The 18,459-nt window shown below is 36.6% G+C and overlaps 1 protein-coding gene and 1 pseudogene across 6 annotated transcripts; one reads left to right on the forward strand and one right to left on the reverse strand.

Moving 5' to 3' along the window:
* Positions 1–2,164: 2,164 nt before the first annotated feature.
* Positions 2,165–10,038, forward strand: LOC113281659 (annotated as a pseudogene).
* A 187-nt stretch (positions 10,039–10,225) lies between these two features.
* Positions 10,226–11,850, reverse strand: LOC113281661. Of its 6 annotated transcripts, none has more exons than XR_003326316.1 (3): positions 11,169–11,301; positions 10,946–11,042; positions 10,226–10,759 (listed from the first exon to the last, which is right to left on the reverse strand). XR_003326316.1 is itself a non-coding variant. In XM_026530445.1 (2 exons), exons 1-2 carry the CDS (start codon positions 11,800–11,802, stop codon positions 10,506–10,508), a joined length of 378 nt encoding a protein of 125 aa, XP_026386230.1. In that variant the 5' UTR covers positions 11,803–11,850; the 3' UTR covers positions 10,226–10,505. The 6 variants fall into 6 exon arrangements, 2 of the variants coding, with proteins under 2 accessions (XP_026386230.1, XP_026386231.1); XR_003326315.1 differs by having other exon boundaries at positions 10,946–11,051; XR_003326314.1 differs by having other exon boundaries at positions 10,946–11,073.
* Positions 11,851–18,459: the final 6,609 nt, after the last annotated feature.

An 18,459-nucleotide genomic window follows, 5' to 3' on the forward strand; every position in this document is an offset into this window, starting at 1 on the left:
GCCCTAGCCCGTCTCTCATTGTCAAGTACCTATTTTCTACCTTGGAACTTAGAGCATCTCCAATGCAAGGGGTGGAGGTCATAAAAAACCATGTCACCTTAAGATTTAAGACTTCTTCTACCAAAATTCTATCTCCAATGCAAGGGTTAAGGTCCTTGAAAATTGTGACATGATTACGTGGGGTGGAAGAAAAAGTCTATATAAGACCTTCTCCATGACCTTGGGTCTAAGTCCACATCATCTAGATAAAACCTTGAGAATTAGAGATGATTTTTTGGGTGGAAAGGTGTTAACTTTATTTGTTTTGTCCATATGTGAATGACCTCCATAGAAAATGTGATATTTAGACCTCCACATAGGATCACCTCCACCATTAGCACTGGAGATGCTCTTAGAAGCATCGGTGATCCAATTACTCACGAAATTTAATATTGCAAGTTGGGATATATGGAAGGAAAGATGTGAACATGTCTTTCAACAAAAACTTTTAAACCCTCTTTCTACTGTTTTTAGAATTAATCTCCATCTTCATAATTTCTCTCTTGAAGCCAAGAATAACATGCCTGTCCAGCCAGTCCTTCCTGATAAACCTGTGAACTTAGATCATATTACAAAGATTTTTGTATATGCTTCTTTTGACTATCTGACACTCACTTCTGGCGCTGGCATGGTGCTATTGTCTTCTGGAGGTACCTTTGATGGAGTTAAGGGATCGTATGCAGACGGAGTAATCGACTCAGAAGCTGCAAAATGCATGGCTATCCTGGAGGCTCTTAGTTGGATCAAGTCTCTTAACATCTCTGAAGTCCAACTCATGGCAGACGCAGAAGTGGTTGTGCGGTCTATTTTCTCCAAAGATGGGAGAATAACCATTTGATTAAAGACATTAAATCTCTTATTTCTACTTTCAAAGTTTGTAAAATCTCTCATGTAAAGAGAGATTTCAATAATTTAGCTGATAGTGTAGCTAACAAAGTTAGGAAGGACAAACTTCATCTAGAGAAATATGTGGACTACTCTCCATGGATTTCCTCTTTGTTTCATAGGCTTGCAGTGCCTGAAACTGCTTAAGTAATACTAGTCTGAGTTTATCAAAAAAAGTTGGGATTATTTATTTGGATAATACTATGTAATCATCTCTGACTCTCCGTAGGTTGTGGGGATATGCGGGGACCGCATCCTTAAAAATAGATGCATATAGCTGTTAGGGATCAACACCTGGCTGCAGGTTGTGGCTGCTGAATTTCTTATTTTTCTTGCAAAGACTGGTTCTTCATAGCACCGAAATAAAATGCTGAGGGAGATTACAAGCTGATTGTCAGATCTATATACGAGTTATTGACTGATTAAACAGAACTATGGCTGCTCTAAACCCTCGATCAACTTGTCATTGAATAAAATTATGCCATCAAAAGTTTAATGAATTTGACAGATGCGAGAAACTTTCATAAGTTTTGTTTTTTGATGCAAAAGTCGTGGGCATATTAGCTCGTTTTCAAATTATGCCCAACAGTACTGGAATACCAAAGACAGCAGACTCAACGGAAATGACAACGACAACAAAGTTGAAATCCAGACCAAAATCCGTTTGTTTAAAAGTTACAAGTTGGCTGCACTCACTAATGCACGTGTTATTGGCTGGTAAATGGCAGCCCCAAAACAAAAATCAGATATTTGCCTAGTCAATGTTAATTGACACATGAAGTCATGAACAACAAGAGGCTGATGGCGAATGGAAATTCAGACCAAAATTCGTGGTCATGACACCCATTGAATCGACAATAACACATACAGACTATACCCATCTCAACGATCCAGTCCTTTGAATGAGTATATACTCAACCTATGATTCTTTTCAATAATTTAGCAAAGAAATTTGTGAGAAATTCACATTAAACTTTTTCCTTGTGGCAGTAAAAAAGAAAAGAAAATGGTTTTCAATAATAATACTCCGTAACCTCCTCTAGTACCTACCCTCTTACATGTTGTGCATTAAGTACTAATTTAAATTATGTTGACTTAACGAGTTCCCGATAATTTCATGCGTATCGATGGAACCAAGTACACTATAAGTGAACATATCCCCGGCCACCATTAGTTCAAATTTCCAACAGCAAAACTCCAAGTTGTTGAAACACCAGAAGAAGGCAACATAATGGAAGAAGAGAAATGGATTGGCGGCATGGAGTCCAAGGAAGGCTATACACAAGATGGTACGGTAGATCTCAAGGATCGGCCTATCCTTAGATCAAAGGGTGGCAGGTGGAAGGCTTGCTCTTTTATCGTAGGTACTGTATCCTGTATGCCTACACAAACATTCTTACTTTTACACATTTATTTGATTCTAAAATCTAAACTAGCTCACTTGAACTGTTTCTATTGTATAAAGGCTATGAACTGCTTGAAAGAATGGCGTATTTTGGGGTTCTTGCGAATTTGGTGGTTTACTTAACGACTAGACTGCATGAAGGCACGGTTGAATCATCAAATAACGTGACCAATTGGATTGGCACGACATGGATGACACATATCGGTGCTTATATTGCAGATACCTATCTTGGCCGGTACTGGACATTCGTAGTCTCTTCTGCCATTTACTTTCTGGTAAATATTGTTGGAAAACAATTAATAAAAGAATAATTTTTTAAAGTTTTAATAAAAAATTATAATTTATTGTTTAATTTTGTGAATGAAACTTTTTAGTCCCACATCGTGGAGTTTCCAATTTTTAGTAGTTTTAAGAAACTATATAAACCTTTTAGTCCCACATCGGGGAGTTTTTCTTCTTAAGTTGTATTTGTCAATTATATAAAGAAATTCACTACTTTTGTAAAATCTATGGAAAGGGGTTGCTCTATATTTTAGAGGGACCCCTAAGGAAAAATATTTTATAGCGGTTTTTAAGCATTCGCGATTTTCCTTAACGGTTTTTTTCGGAGTTGCCAAGCTCAAGTTGAGCATCTACTACATATGCTAGTAGTAGGTGTATTAGGGTGTTTTATCCTGGAGATATCCGTCCTGTGAGGGCTATAGCATCACTCTTGAGTGTAGCCGGGCGCTAATGTCTTAAGGACAGCGTGTTGAACACGTGACTCACTCTATTTTCCAAAGTTTTGCCTTGTTGCTGTTGCGGAGATACGGGGAGCTTGTTCGTTTCGTCAAAGCAATCACTTCCATTATAAAGGAGCTAAGTATCAATAACTTTTGCTTATTTGATTTTTCTTTGTTTTTGATTATTGCACCCAACAATCTTAAGACATTATATTTGTAATAATCGAAAACGATTGATTGGTTTGTGAATCATGGATGTTAATTGTGGAGTGAAAAACAAAAACGAATTTCTGGTCAGCTGTAGAGTTTCAATTTTATCTTTTAATCTAGAAGGAATTTCGATGAACCCTTTTGACACAACGTAGTAGACATCCTGATAGTTACCCGCGTAAAATTTCAGAATTTTTGGTTGTAAAAGTATTTTTTGATATTTTACAAAACAGAAAAACGTTTCTGAAAAATTCTGACGAGCAGAAAATTGTTGTTAACTAAATTAATTTTTGTGGGGTAACCATGAGTTTTTTGAAACGCTGATTCAAACGAAGTTTGTATATATAGATGTTATCTTCAAAACTCATATTTTACTTTCTGATTTGGAATTGTGATTTGTGAATAAAGGTGTCATCTCCGAGGGACATGGCTAATAGCCGCATGTGGTTGGAAACAAATCTTCCAAAGATGGCAAAGGTGAGAACATCGAACGCAACTCTAAGCATGGTCTTCATGATAAAGGTATATTTCGTAAACCTGAATCCGGAATTACTTTAGTTAAGGGTGAGTGTTATGTTTGTAAAATTCTGGCCACGCGGCAGTAAATTGTAGACAACATAAAAACCTTAATAAGTAGAAAGTTAATGCTAATTTAGTTGAAACAAACTAGAACGAGTTTGGTGGCATGATGTCGGAAGTTATTTTAATAACCAATGTGAGAGACCAGTAGGTGGACTCTGGAGCCACCAAGAATGTTGTTGAAACAGAGACCTGTTCACCTCCTATCATAGGATAGGGGATGTCGAGAAACTCTTATTGAGTAACTCATATGCAATAGAGGTTGCATAAAAGGAAAAGGTCGAGCAGAAGCTCATATCTGTAATATTCTCACATTGAATGAAGTTTTCATGTTCCGAGCATATGCGAAAATCTTGTATCTTGTTCTGTTGTAGATGGAAAAATATTTAAGATCTTAATTGAATCTGGAAAACTTGTTGTAACTAGGCAGTGATTTTTTAAGCAAGAGTTATAGGACTTTGGGTCTATATAAGCTTAACGGAAAAACTGATGATGTGAACGTAGTTGATTCTTGTGATATCTTTGTGTGATTGATTGTTTTACGTGGTAGACTTGGAACCGTAAACTTATAAGTCAATGCTTAACTGGCTAGCATAGGCTTCGTACCCAAATTTAGTTTGGATTTTGAACACAAAAGTGAAATCTGTGAAGAATCAAAATATGCTATAAAATCTTTTAGCACAAATGTTCAGAGTAATTCTAAGCCTTTAGAATTAATTCAGTTAGGCCTAGTTGACATGAGTTCAACCCAAAACCACTGTGGTAAAAGATGGTTATAACTTCCGTAGATGATTGTACGAGTACGGTACTATCTTGTATACTTGCTTAGGATAAGGATGACGCCTTAGAAGCCTTAAGATGTATAAACTTGAAGTTGGAAACCAATTAGAAGCCTTGAACATAACAACCGTATCCTTAAGGAGATGATAATTTCCATGTTGATTAGTTCAGGATTACCTGCGGCCTTGTGGGGGGAGGCAGTCCTCTTAACTAGTATATCCTGAATAAAGTACCCTTTTAAGAATCAGATGAAACTCCATATGGTTTATGGAACGGTAGATGACCTTCTTATGAATGTGTCAAAGTGTGGGGGCGTTTGACTAAGATTGTAATTCCTCTTCCTAAAAGAACTAGATTGAAACCAAAAATGTTGATTGTGTTTTCGTATAGGGTATATTGAGTATACTTCTACAAATAGATTTTTGGTTGTGTGTTCTGATTTTTTCTGACATTGGTGTGAATATTATTACGGAATCTAGGGATGCTGAGTTCTTTGAACATGTTTATTCTAAACCTGTACCTCATTAGAGATGTGTTGTTGATCCCCTAGATTTATCTTCAAATAGTCAGAACTTATTTTAAAGGAAGATGAAGTTGATGTTGAGCCTAAGAGAAGTAAAATAATTAGACTTGAGACTTCTTATGAAACCGACTTCATAACATGCCTAGCTTAGTCTGAGCCACAGACTTGTAAAGAAGCCTTAATATCTACTGAAACCCCATTCTGGTAAGAAGCTTCATTTAGTGAAATGGACTCAGTCCGTTGGAACCAGACTTGGGAGCTTGCTAGTTTACCTCCAGGTTGTAAGACCATGGGATGTAAATGAGTCTTTAAGAGGAAACGATAGGTAGATGAAACTGTGGAAAAATATTAAGCTAAGTTGGTAGCTAAAGGCTATAAACTAAAAGAAGGTGTAGATTTCCTTGATTCTAATTCAATTGTGACGGAAATTACTTCCGTTGAGATACTAATTGTTATTGCTGCCATAAAGAACGTAGAGATACATCAGATGGATGTTAAGACAGCTTTTTCTAAAACCGTGAATTAGGTAAAGAAATTTACATAGATCAACCTGAAGACTTTGTAGTGAAAGGTTGTGAATACAAAGTTTGTAATTTGAAAAATCTTTGTATGGTTTTCAAATAAGCACGTAAACAGTGACATGGAAAATTTAATCATGTGATAATGGATAGTGGATTTAAATTAATGAATCTGACAAGTATGTCTACAAGTAACTTGTTAAGGATGTCTGTGTAATTGTATGCTTGTATGTTGATGATATGCTTGATACAAACATAGATGTGATCAATTCCACTAAAAACATGCACTGAATGAGAACATTGACTTGAAAGACTTGGGCCCTTTTGATGTAATCTTAGGGATGAGGATTAGAAGATAATCAAACATTTATAAGTCTTAGTCGTTCTCATTATGTTGAGTTGTGCTTAAGAGATACAATCAGTCTGATTGTAAACCTGCTTGTACTTCGTACGATTATTCTTGTAGTCTCAAGAAAAATAAGGGTAGTGGAGTATCTTAACTTGAATACTCAAAAGTTATAGGATGTCTGATGAATTTAATGAACTGTAAGAGTCCAGACATTGCCTATATTGTGAGTAAGTTAAGTGGATATAATTGTAGTCCAGAGCAAGAGAATTCAGATGCACTGAGTAGAGTATTATGGTACCTAAAATACTCTTTTGATTTATGAAAGGTATCTTGTTGTCCTTGGGACTTTATGATGCAAACTGGATAGTTGACTCAGAGGAGTCTAAGTCTACGAGTGGATATGGTTTCACTCTAACATGTGGGTTTGTTGTTGGAAGATTTCCAAACAAACATATCGCTCAATTCATTATGGAATCTGAGAGTATTGCGTTAGATAAAGCATGAGAGGGGGCCGAGTGCCTAATGATTTTTAGAAGACATTCCTCTTTGGCATAGGCCTGTGCCAGCTATATCTATACATTGTGTTAGCCAAGCTATAATAGTTAAAGCTAAGAAATAACTAATCTCAATCGGCGTTATTTCCATTGATTGGATAAAGTCCAAGGAGAATATCGCGCAATCTTTGACGAAAGGTTTGTACAAAGAGATAGTTAAAAATGCATCGAGGGGGTTGGGGCTTAAGCTCATATATTAAACTTGCCATGAAGGATACTCAACCTTGCTGACTGGAGATCCCATGATCAAGGTTTCGAATGAGACAACTAATTTGTGGTGGGTAAAGGTAAACACTATCAGAGATTTTCATTCTCTGTCCCTTCCCTATGGTGTAGACGTGATAGTGTGACTGCATGTGGAGGATGACTTTTTAATAAGTCTTAATGAGTTCTATAGTTTCAATTTAAGATTGAAGTGGGGTGTAGCGAAGTAACACTCTTTATGGAAACTCACCTATCTGAATGAGGAAGTGGGTCGCTTCCTGTGAGAATATGAGCTGATTCTCTAGAGCATTCTGAGAAACAGGATACGTCCAGGGCCAAAACGGACAAAACGGCACGAGCTTGGCAGCAATCTTGGAGATATCACCCGTGGTTGTTATCACGAATTACATCAAATGCTAGCAGTTCTTCAAGACATAGTTCACTGTCTCTAGCAAGTAATTCTGGTAATATCTCACTAAGCAAAGGTTCAAGACCTCATGGACACCTCTGCCTAAAATGGTATTTCCGGCGTTTTTTATGTGATTTTCATTTTGATGGTTTTGGTATTACTGGAACTTAGGACCTAAAGGTCACTAAGGGTTCACTAGTTCATGCTTTTTCACTTTGGTGAAAGATACCTATAGTCTCACCATGTGAGAACTAAAGATGAAAGCTCTCAATACTATTATGATTTATGCAATCCATAGTATGACCCTGGGGTCAACACACTTTTGTGTGAGGGAGAGGACGTAGAAATGACTAGTATGATTTCAACACTTGCACGATCAGTCTGTTTGGATCGTGAGGTTGGGATGTTTATTTACCAAGATCTATCTGTGTTTTCATGTTTTATTGAGTTTTCATTCATGTGGGGGATTGTTGGAAAACAATTAATAAAAGAATAATTTTTTAAAGTTTTAATAAAAAATTATAATTTATTGTTTTATTTTGTGAATGAAACTTTTTAGTCCCACATCGTGGAGTTTCCAATTTTTAGTAGTTTTAAGAAACTATATAAACCTTTTAGTCCCACATCGGGGAGTTTTTCTTCTTAAGTTGTATTTGTCAATTATATAAAGAAATTCACTACTTTTGTAAAATCTATGGAAAGGGGTTGCTCTATATTTTAGAGGGACCCCTAAGGAAAAATATTTTATATCGGTTTTTAAGCATTCGCGATTTTCCTTAACGGTTTTTTTCGGAGTTGCCAAGCTCAAGTTGAGCATCTACTACATATGCTAGTAGTAGGTGTATTAGGGAGTTTTATCCTGGAGATATCCGTCTTGTGAGGGCTATAGCATCACTCTTGAGTGTAGCCGGGCGCTAATGTCTTAAGGACAGCGTGTTGAACACGTGACTCACTCTATTTTCCAAAGTTTTGCCTTGTTGTTGTTGCGGAGATACGGGGAGCTTGTTCGTTTCGTCAAAGCAATCACTTCCATTATAAAGGAGCTAAGTATCAATAACTTTTGCTTATTTGATTTTTCTTTGTTTTTGATTATTGCACCCAACAAATATTTCCCTCAAGTTTACATGCAACAAGCTCACCATAATATTTTCGCCAAATTCTCTTTCAATTTTATTTTTTTTTGGCAAATATTGTTCATAATTTCATCAGCAATTAACATCTTGTTCTTGTTTGTACCAAAAAAAAGAACATCTTGTTCTTGAACAGGGAATGTGTTTATTAACTTTATCAGTTTCATTACCCGCATTGAAGCCACCGTTATGTGGAAATGGGGTACTCGCGCAGGACTGTGATGCCCGAGCTTCCTCGTTTCAACTCGCCATCTTTTATACCGCACTTTACATAATTGCAATAGGAAATGGTGGAACCAAGCCTAACATATCAACACTGGGTGCTGAACAATTCGACCGTTATGAACCCAAAGAGAAGCTCCAAAAGTTATCCTTCTTTAATTGGTGGATGTTTACCATATTCATTGGAACACTTTTTGCAAACACGGTTGTCGTCTACGTTCAAGATAATGTTGGTTGGTCCCTCGGCTATGGCCTTCCTACACTTGGATTAGCCATTTCAGTTTTAGTCTTCTTAGTTGGAACCCCTTTTTACAGACACAAGATCCTGTCAGGAAGTCCTTTCACTCATATGGCTATGGTTCTCGTTGCTGCTTTGCGAAAACGCAAAGTTCTTACCTGATGAACCGAAAAATCTTCACGAGTTGAGTCCCGATGAATACACCAGTGCTCGGAAGTTCAGAATTGACCACACCCCATCACTGAGGTCAGTTTTTCATACTATGAACAGAACATACACAATAGCATGTAAAAGATAAAATCTCCTCCAGATATTTTTTTGACTTACTAGCATTTTATTGTGCCTACTAATATAACAGGGCACTTGGCAAGGCTGCTGTGAAGACCGGTCGTTTAACTGGCCCATGGAGACTTTGTTCGGTGACACAAGTGGAAGAAACAAAACAAATGGTAAAAATGATACCTATTCTGATTGTGACTTTTATCCCATGCGCTGTGTTGGCCCAGACGAATACACTTTTTGTGAAGCAAGGCGCCACTTTACAGAGGAGTATGGGTCCAAATTTCGACATTCCTCCAGCAAGTCTTGCTGCATTCATTACACTCTCAATGTTGATTAGCATAGTAGTCTACGACCGTTATTTCGTGCCTTTAGTTCGTCGCTACACCAAAAATCCTAGAGGGATAACAATACTGCAGAGAATGGGAATTGGCATAGTGATACACATTATTTGCATGATTACTGCATCCTTAACCGAAAGGAAAAGACTGAATGCGGCAAGAGATAACAACATCACGGGTAAAAGTGAGATAGTTCCTCTATCTATTTTCGTGTTACTTACCGCAGTTTCTTTTGATGGGATATCGGACGCTTTTTTTCTCGTTGCAGACATTGAATTCTTTTATGATCAAGCACCAGAAAGCATGAAAAGCATTGGAACATCATATTACACAACTAGTCTGGGAATTGGACAGTTCCTCAGTAGTTTTCTTCTGAAAACTGTGGCTGATGTCACAAAGAAGAATCACCACAAAGGATGGATATTGAATAACTTAAATGCGTCTCGTTTAGATTACTTCTATGCATTTCTTGGTGTGTTGAGTGTTCTCAATCTTATTGTGTTCTTGATTGTCACTAAGAAATTTGTTTATAACGTCGACCACGAACCAGAAGAGTTCTCAGAAACAGAACCAGCAGAGAAATAGGTTGAGAAGGCTGTAAAAGTTATACAAAAGCCTTGAATGTAATTTATATATCATGCTGTGTCAACTCATCCGGTTTTATGTTGTAAAATGTTTCTTGACTGTTTCTTCTGATTGTTGGTATCAGTATCGATCTGCAATAAATACTTTTTTCTTTGGCTTGGTAGACTATGTTGACAGAACATAATTACAGAACAAAAGAAAACGAATGACAGCAACATGGTTAAAATTAGCATTTTATCTTAAAGACGCCATACAACGCAAGGGGAAACACCTGAGTATTTGACATCTTGTCACAAGGCCAAACAAAAAAGCTAGAGGTTGAGCTACTGTAATCCAGGCCACCTGATTGCAGTTTTACATGCAAAGTGAATCTAATACAACACGAGTTTACATTTAATTGAAGCATTTCTACTGCTTCTGCCAAAAATAGACTGGCCTTGCCAGTATAAAAGATGCTTTTGCTTTGACAGAATTGACCAGATTTTAGCTGTCTCCCTTGATGGCCATTTTGCAGGACCTAACCTCCATTGCAGCTACATGCCATCCTCCTCACTGTCACAAATCTCCATAACTTCATCGTCGCTAATCTCAATAATACATGTAGAAGATGTTCGGATATCACCTTGTTTGAGCAAAACTAGAGTTTCTCTGTAGCTCTCATTTGTCTCAACACCTAGTTGCTGGCTATCGGCAATTACAAAGTCCACCATGGAATCGAAACAAATATTGTTCTTTTCATCCTTAATACCTTCAGAAAGCTCACATTGGTAATGGAGATGAGGTGTGCCTGCAAAATAACCAGTAGAGTAGGACATATCATGACATGTAATTATAATTTTTTTTTAACTGAATCAGGTAAAGAAGGTATCATGAGTTTTTGAACTAATGAACTGGCATTGTGTGACAAAAAACAAAGTAAACCATGGATTGCAGCTACATGATTAAAGTGTTACTTGTTCTTAGTAATACATACATATACTTGAGGTAAAATCCATCCAGTGAAATAAGATCCAAAAGATAATTGGACACCTCCTCTAGTGCAGAAAACAAAAGATCAAATCATCTGTCACCTACAATATCTAGTACAAATTCGCCTTAAAGCTGTATCATTCAAACCATCCAACATGAAAAGTTACAGACATTTGAATTTGATTCGCGGGGAGGAAATGAAAATGGTAACTGAAAAAAATACGTACTCCATGTGAGGTGAGAATTACAGAAAACAGTTCCAATATGCAGGTACAAATTCAATTCACGCTGAGAATTACATAAGCGAGGTACCATATAGGTTTCACAGGGTCACTTGTTTGTCTAGAAAACATAATTGAGCAAGAGAAAGGAAAAAGAAAGTCCAATGGTCCAGTGATTATAAGCCATGATAAGGGGAACACATATGTGGTCATATTGTGCACAAGATAGATTATGTATTCACCTTTAAACCATAGACTCACAAAAATCAAATCCTCAAATATGAGGTCCACAAAGTCGTTAATCATGAAGACAACCTCTAACTGGTTGTTCCCTTCATGTTAAGTACTAGTTAAAGAAACACCAGTACATAGATTATCTATCGACTCTAAGCAAATGTAATAACTGACAAGACACATTAAAACACCCAACATGGTCTACATCTACCAGTGCATAAAGGGAAACAACTGACAGAATAGAAAGAGCTATACTAGAAACCAGTGCATCTTCAAAATTACCCTGAAGTGAAGAAGGGCTGCTTCCTGGTGGATTAGAAGGAATCATCCCAACATTTGTTAACATTGAGTTCTTCAATTCACCTTCGGGCCCAACAGACTTCATTTTCTTCTCCTTCAGCTCCATAGACAAACCATGACACTTACATTTACAATCTTCTAAATGTTTCTCCACTTCCACAAACTTACTTATGCTAATTTGAGTATTTGATGGTAGTTTTTGTTAGCTTTTTGCTGTTTGTGAAAATGCCAAAGAGAGAACTGTTTTATTTGATCATTATGCATGATAGAATATGTCATCTTATATGGATTTTGATATCATGTCCTACCTTTCAAAGATTGTTGAGAGTTTTGAGTCAAGATCAGTTAGCTTTACCCAGAAATTGTTGATGTCATTTTTTATGACTTCCATTATTGGATTTGTTACATTTGTATATCTAGTTATAAGTTAAAAGCAATTGGAGTAGTATTTGCTATATTATTTAGTTGATATACAGGTGTATATGGACTTGAATGAGTGAAAAACTCTAAAATATACATGTTTATGTTTCGCAGTAACATAAAAGAACATTTTAATTTGTTGCTACATAGTATTTGGTTTCGTGTATGAACACAATATAACATCTAATTGTTGTGTCAATGATATCTAAGAAAGGGTGCTGGGTAAAGGTGTGCTAAAACCTTCTTTGCTTTCTGTCATGTCAGTTTCTTCATACATTTTCAAGCTAGTGATTTCAGTAGGCATATACTGTCAAAGTAGGAAGGAAAAACTGAGTTAATGGCCAGCAGTTGTGATTTTAGTTGCATTCTTTTGGCGAATCTCTCTTTTGATATTAGGACAGTAATGAGGATCTGGTGCCAACCATTGCTTTTACTTTTCGATGTCAAATATTCTATCTTCATTTTAAACCCGTATATCCTGAATGCATAAAGATCATGCCTAGTGGTAAATTACTTTGTATGGTAATTCTCAAAAGTTAGCACACTCTTTTTGTTTCAAATTACCCACGTCTTGTATTTGTTTTACTTTATGCTAGTTCTCTATGGAGAAAAAGGAAGATGAGAAAGCAAATAAGATAACCTTTAGGAGCGTCCCAGAATTTAGAGGGCTATTTACTGACCAGTGTTTGGCACAAGCTACTGAGTATGGATTTTCTGGAACTTCTTTGAAGCAAACTTCGTGGGGAAATTTGTGCAAGTTCTTTTCTGAGAAGTATGACTGCACCATCACACAAAAAAAGTTGAGAAACCACTGGGATTACTTGCGAACCCAATATGTCACTTGGTCCCGTCTCTTAGCAAGAACCGGCCATGGGTATAACATGGAGACGAACACATTTGATTGGAGCGAAGAGCAATGGATTGAATTAGACAAGGTAAGAGACTATTTCAGTTTTGTTTGGACTTTATGATTGAATTAAATTTATGCTTGTAAGCCCTGGTCTGGCTTACTTCTATCGTTGTTTTTCTTTAAATGTCGCTCTGCCATCAGGTTAAGCCAGTTAAGGCAATGTGTTTTGGCTTTAGGGCCAGTTAGCCACTTCAACTAGACCAATTAGTTGTTAGTTCTCTTGCTTTAAGTCTAAATTAAAATTATACCTTGTCCTGTGATTTTAGGTTTATGTGCTCCTTTAGTTCATCAATAACAAGGGTATATCCATATATGTGAAAAGGGCTAATGTTTAAGGGGCTTTGCTTGGTACTAATTTTATTTTGCGCATCGTCCGTGTTAAATGTTTCTATAACCTTAATGAACCGGTAATGTTCTGTTTGGTGCATCTAATTATAACTTTGATTGTATAAACAGCTGAACATATTTATTGATTTTTACTTTCTAATTGATGCAGACGATCAAAAACGCTAGTCAATTCAAGAACAAGGGGCTGGAAGATGCAGAGAAGTTGCAGAATTTATTTGATGGGAAATTCTCCACTGGAGCTAATAGAAATACGCCTGGAAGAGTGGAACCGCCTTGTTCAGCTAGAACTTCTACAACTGCAGGGGTTTCAAATAATGGATCTGAATCTCGTACAAGTCATGGAAAAGAAAAAAATCATGAGGATGACAACGAGGTTGATTCTAGTCTCAATGCAAAGGGGAGTTGCAGGAAAAGGAAGAAGGAAATGGAGGAAGAATCAAGTGATCTATTAACTGAGAAAGTTTGTTCTATTGTAACATCGATGGAGACTCATCTTCAACATAAGAAACTTGCTCTAGAAAAGGATAGCGCAGCCGAATTCATGAAAGCTTTGGATAATTTACTTGAGACTGATTGCATCACAATGGATGAGTATTTGAGCATAACTCTAAAAGCTTCAGAGATGCCTGGTTGGCAGAAATTTTTTGTCAGTTTGAAAAGCGATGAGCGTCGTGTTGCCTTTGTACACAAACTTTTAAAAGAACGTTGAGAAATCTTGAATACTCATCCACTGAGATGTTGAGAAATTAGGAAATAGTTAGAGATGTTAGGGTTGCAAAACATTCGTGTTTGTTACTTACGTACTCGAGTTTTATTTTATGTTGAATGTTGAATGAGTATTTATTGAAGTTAATAGATGAATCAGTATTATTTGTGCTTATTTGTGCTTAATGAGTGAATGTTGAATGAATGAATTCGTATTTTCTTATTGGTTACATTCAATTGCTTGCTGGTTATTTTCTTATTTATGCTTTTAACCTTTTTCTTTCATTTCATTGCAGATTGAAAGGCTACAAGGAAGAGGGTTTAGAGAAGGGGAGAACTTAAATACAGGCAAGTACTCATTTTCTTATATAGGTTTGTGAATGAATGCTTGTATTGTATTGAAATTGAGTTTGTTGGATTCCTTAAAAGTATATGTGCAATTGGGTATTGCGTATTGTTTGAGTACACCAATCTCTACTAAATATTGTATTGAAATTGAGTTTCATTCATCTACTTGAGTACACCAAGCTCTACTAAATATTATATTGAAATTGATTTTCTTTCATCTACTTGGTCTTTTCAGGAAAATGAAAACGTTATTATCTCAACTAGTAGTTTTATGCTTGTTAGTGAAGAAACTTAAGAAGGCTAAACGGCGTGTACGCCCGAAGTACAAGAAGTCAATTTTAACGGGAAAGGCTTTCACCCAAGACCTTTTAGATGGAAATCTGAGGAATATGTACAACCTATTGAGAATGAGTAAGGTTCCTTTTACCCTATTATGCAATGAGTTCCGAGCCAAAGGACTTTTAAAGGATAGTAAATATATAGAAGTAGAGGAGAAGATGGCAATGTTCTTACATACAATTGGGCACAACTGTAGGAATCGTGTAATTTTGTATCACTTTCAACATTCGGGTGAAACGGTTAGTAAGTATTTTCATGAAGTGTTGGCTGCTATGAAGATTTGGTCTGCTGAAGTTTTAGTTCCTCCGTCTAATGTATTTGACAAGCCAGCTATAACTAAAAGGCATAAACGTCTCAGAGAAGGTGCTTTCAAAGGTGTTGTTGGTGCATTAGATGGCACTCTAATTAGTGCGAGCATTCCAGTCGAGAAGCAAACACCGTATAGAGGAAGGGGAAGAGGAGAATGTACCCAAAACGTGCTTGCGATATGTGATTGGGATATGTACTTTTTGTATGTAGTGGTTGGATGGGAAGGCACTGCTCATGACTCGAGCGTGTTGACCGAGGCAGTGCGTGATCCATATTTCAAGTTTCCTTTACCTCCACCAGGTAATATCTCTATTTTAAGTCCCATTTTTCTGCATTGGGTTTGTTTTCTTTACTCAATTTTATTTAGATTCTTGTGCACTGCGTTCTTATATATTTGAATTGTAGGAAAAATAAATTGTGCTTCCATTATAACTAGGAAATTGATCACAATATCGAACTCTACTTAGGAATTAGGATCATTCTTTTTGGGTTTGGCATAGATTGGATTGTTCGAATTCAGTAAACATTACATTGGCCATGCCATGAATAAGTTAATATGAGGGTGTGAAGTCCTGGTTCCCCTCTTTTGCCACATAATATTGCTCAATGTAGTTGACAGGGATTCTTGTTTTACACTTTGGTCATTCGCATTGTCATACCTTATTGATTTACGCTTCAGTTTCATTTTTCTCCTTACTTTGGACTAGCATATATGTTACCTCTTGATGCAGTTTCATCAGCATGACTTCATAATGTTTTTGTTGAAAATTTGCAGACAAATACTATCTATGTGATGTTGCGTACTCTCATACACAAGGGTTTATGTGTCCGTATCGCAACATAAGGTATTGGATAGGTGATTACCGAAGAGTACCTCCAACGGCAAAAGAGGAGAAGTTTAATCAAGCCCATGCTCGATTGAGGAATGTGATTGAGAGAGCATTCGGGGTATTGAAAGTAAGATTTCCCGTCTTAAGTAAAATGCCTTCTTACTCATCTGAGACTCAAAGAAATATCGTTATTGCTTGCATGTCAATACATAACTTTCTACGTCGTAATGCATTGGATGATTGGCTATTTAAAGAATATGAGAATGAGACATTGATATGAATGAGACACAGGTGGAAGTCGAAGTGGAAGCAGAAACGGAAGAAAATGCACCTCGTCTGTTTGGACGACAAGAGCAGATATATATGAACAACTTACGTGATGAGATAGCTAGTCTCCTTTAGATTTTGTTGCTTCTTTTATGTTTGTAGGACTTTAATCTTTAGATTTTATTGTTTTATGATGTTTAATTCCATCAAAAAGGGAAGTTGTTCAGACTGGAATGGAACAATTTGTGATGTTTCAGTAGTGATAAATGTTATGGTTTGAAATGTGCACAAGGGAATTTTCTGTCCAAAAAAATCCAGTCAGCTGAGTCAGGTCTGACTCACAAAACAAACATATTTTCTGACTCAGACCTTAGTGAGTCAGATCCAGATGAGTCAGGTGATTTCACTCAGATCCAGACGACTCGGATCCAGATGACTCAGGTAAAGAAGGTATCATGAGTTTTTGAACTAATGAACTGGCATTGTGTGACAAAAAACAAAGTAAACCATGGATTGCAGCTACATGATTAAAGTGTTACTTGTTCTTAGTAATACATACATATACTTGAGGTAAAATCCATCCAGTGAAATAAGATCCAAAAGATAATTGGACACCTCCTCTAGTGCAGAAAACAAAAGATCAAATCATCTGTCACCTACAATATCTAGTACAACTTCGCCTTAAAGCTGTATCATTCAAACCATCCAACATGAAAAGTTACAGACATTTGAATTTGATTCGCGGGGAGGAAATGAAAATGGTAACTGAAAAAAATACGTACTCCATGTGAGGTGAGAATTACAGAAAACAGTTCCAATATGCAGGTACAAATTCAATTCACGCTGAGAATTACATAAGCGAGGTACCATATAGGTTTCACAGGGTCACTTGTTTGTCTAGAAAACATAATTGAGCAAGAGAAAGGAAAAAGAAAGTCCAATGGTCCAGTGATTATAAGCCATGATAAGGGGAACACATATGTGGTCATATTGTGCACAAGATAGATTATGTATTCACCTTTAAACCATAGACTCACAAAAATCAAATCCTCAAATATGAGGTCCACAAAGTCGTTAATCATGAAGACAACCTCTAACTGGTTGTTCCCTTCATGTTAAGTACTAGTTAAAGAAACACCAGTACATAGATTGTCTATCGACTCTAAGCAAATGTAATAACTGACAAGACACATTAAAACACCCAACATGGTCTACATCTACCAGTGCATAAAGGGAAACAACTGACAGAATAGAAAGAGCTATACTAGAAACCAGTGCATCTTCAAAATTACCCTGAAGTGAAGAAGGGCTGCTTCCTGGTGGATTAGAAGGAATCATCCCAACATTTGTTAACATTGAGTTCTTCAATTCACCTTCGGGCCCAACAGACTCCATTTTCTTCTCCTTCAGCTCCATAGACAAACCATGACACTTACATTTACAATCTTCTAAATGTTTCTCCACTTCCACAAACTTAGTATTCAAAACTTCATACTCATCCTCAGGTCTTGTATTCTCACATCCCACATCCTTAGTCTTCCCAACACACTTGTCCCTTTGTTCACTTTCCAACTCTTCCATATAAGCAGTTCTCTCTTGTTCCCATTTCTTTTCCTCCTCCTCTAGACTGTTAACCCGCTCTTTCAACCGACTGCACGTTATCTCATAATCCTCGAGTACTTTCTGAGCATCCAATCTAACCAAATCTTGGTCTTTCAACTTTCCCATAATCACATCACACTCTATTTTCTTCTCTTCATACTCCACATTTAACTCACTGTACATATTTCTATACTTCTGGAGATTGTTATTTTCAGCAACTAAGGTTTCAAACCTTTTCTCAGTTTCAATAAACTCCATTCTTTTCTCTTTAAACCTTTCAAACTCCATTTTCTTCTCTTCAAACTCCAAGTACAAATCAATATATTTGGATGTACTATCCTCAAGCTCTTTCTCCAACTGAAATTTCTGATATTTCAGAGCAAAACAATGTTTTGCTGACTCTGTAAACATATTTTTCCATTGTATACTTTCTTCATTGGCTTTGTTCACCTCACTTTCCCAAACAGTAATAGTTCTATCCATCAGTAATTACTAAGATTTTATACCAAAAAAGAAGAAGAAGTAATTACTAAGATTATTACTAATTACATTAACTGAGTCACAATAATGGTGAAAGAAACTACCCTAATGATAACTTAGTAAAATCAAGTGAATAAAAGGAGAGATTAACACCAACCTTAAATACGATTTCCTGGATTAAGAATCATGCCTAAGAAAACATCCA

The sequence above is a fragment of the Papaver somniferum genome, chromosome 5 (assembly GCF_003573695.1).
Source record: "Papaver somniferum cultivar HN1 chromosome 5, ASM357369v1, whole genome shotgun sequence".
Classification (NCBI taxonomy): domain Eukaryota; kingdom Viridiplantae; phylum Streptophyta; class Magnoliopsida; order Ranunculales; family Papaveraceae; genus Papaver; species Papaver somniferum.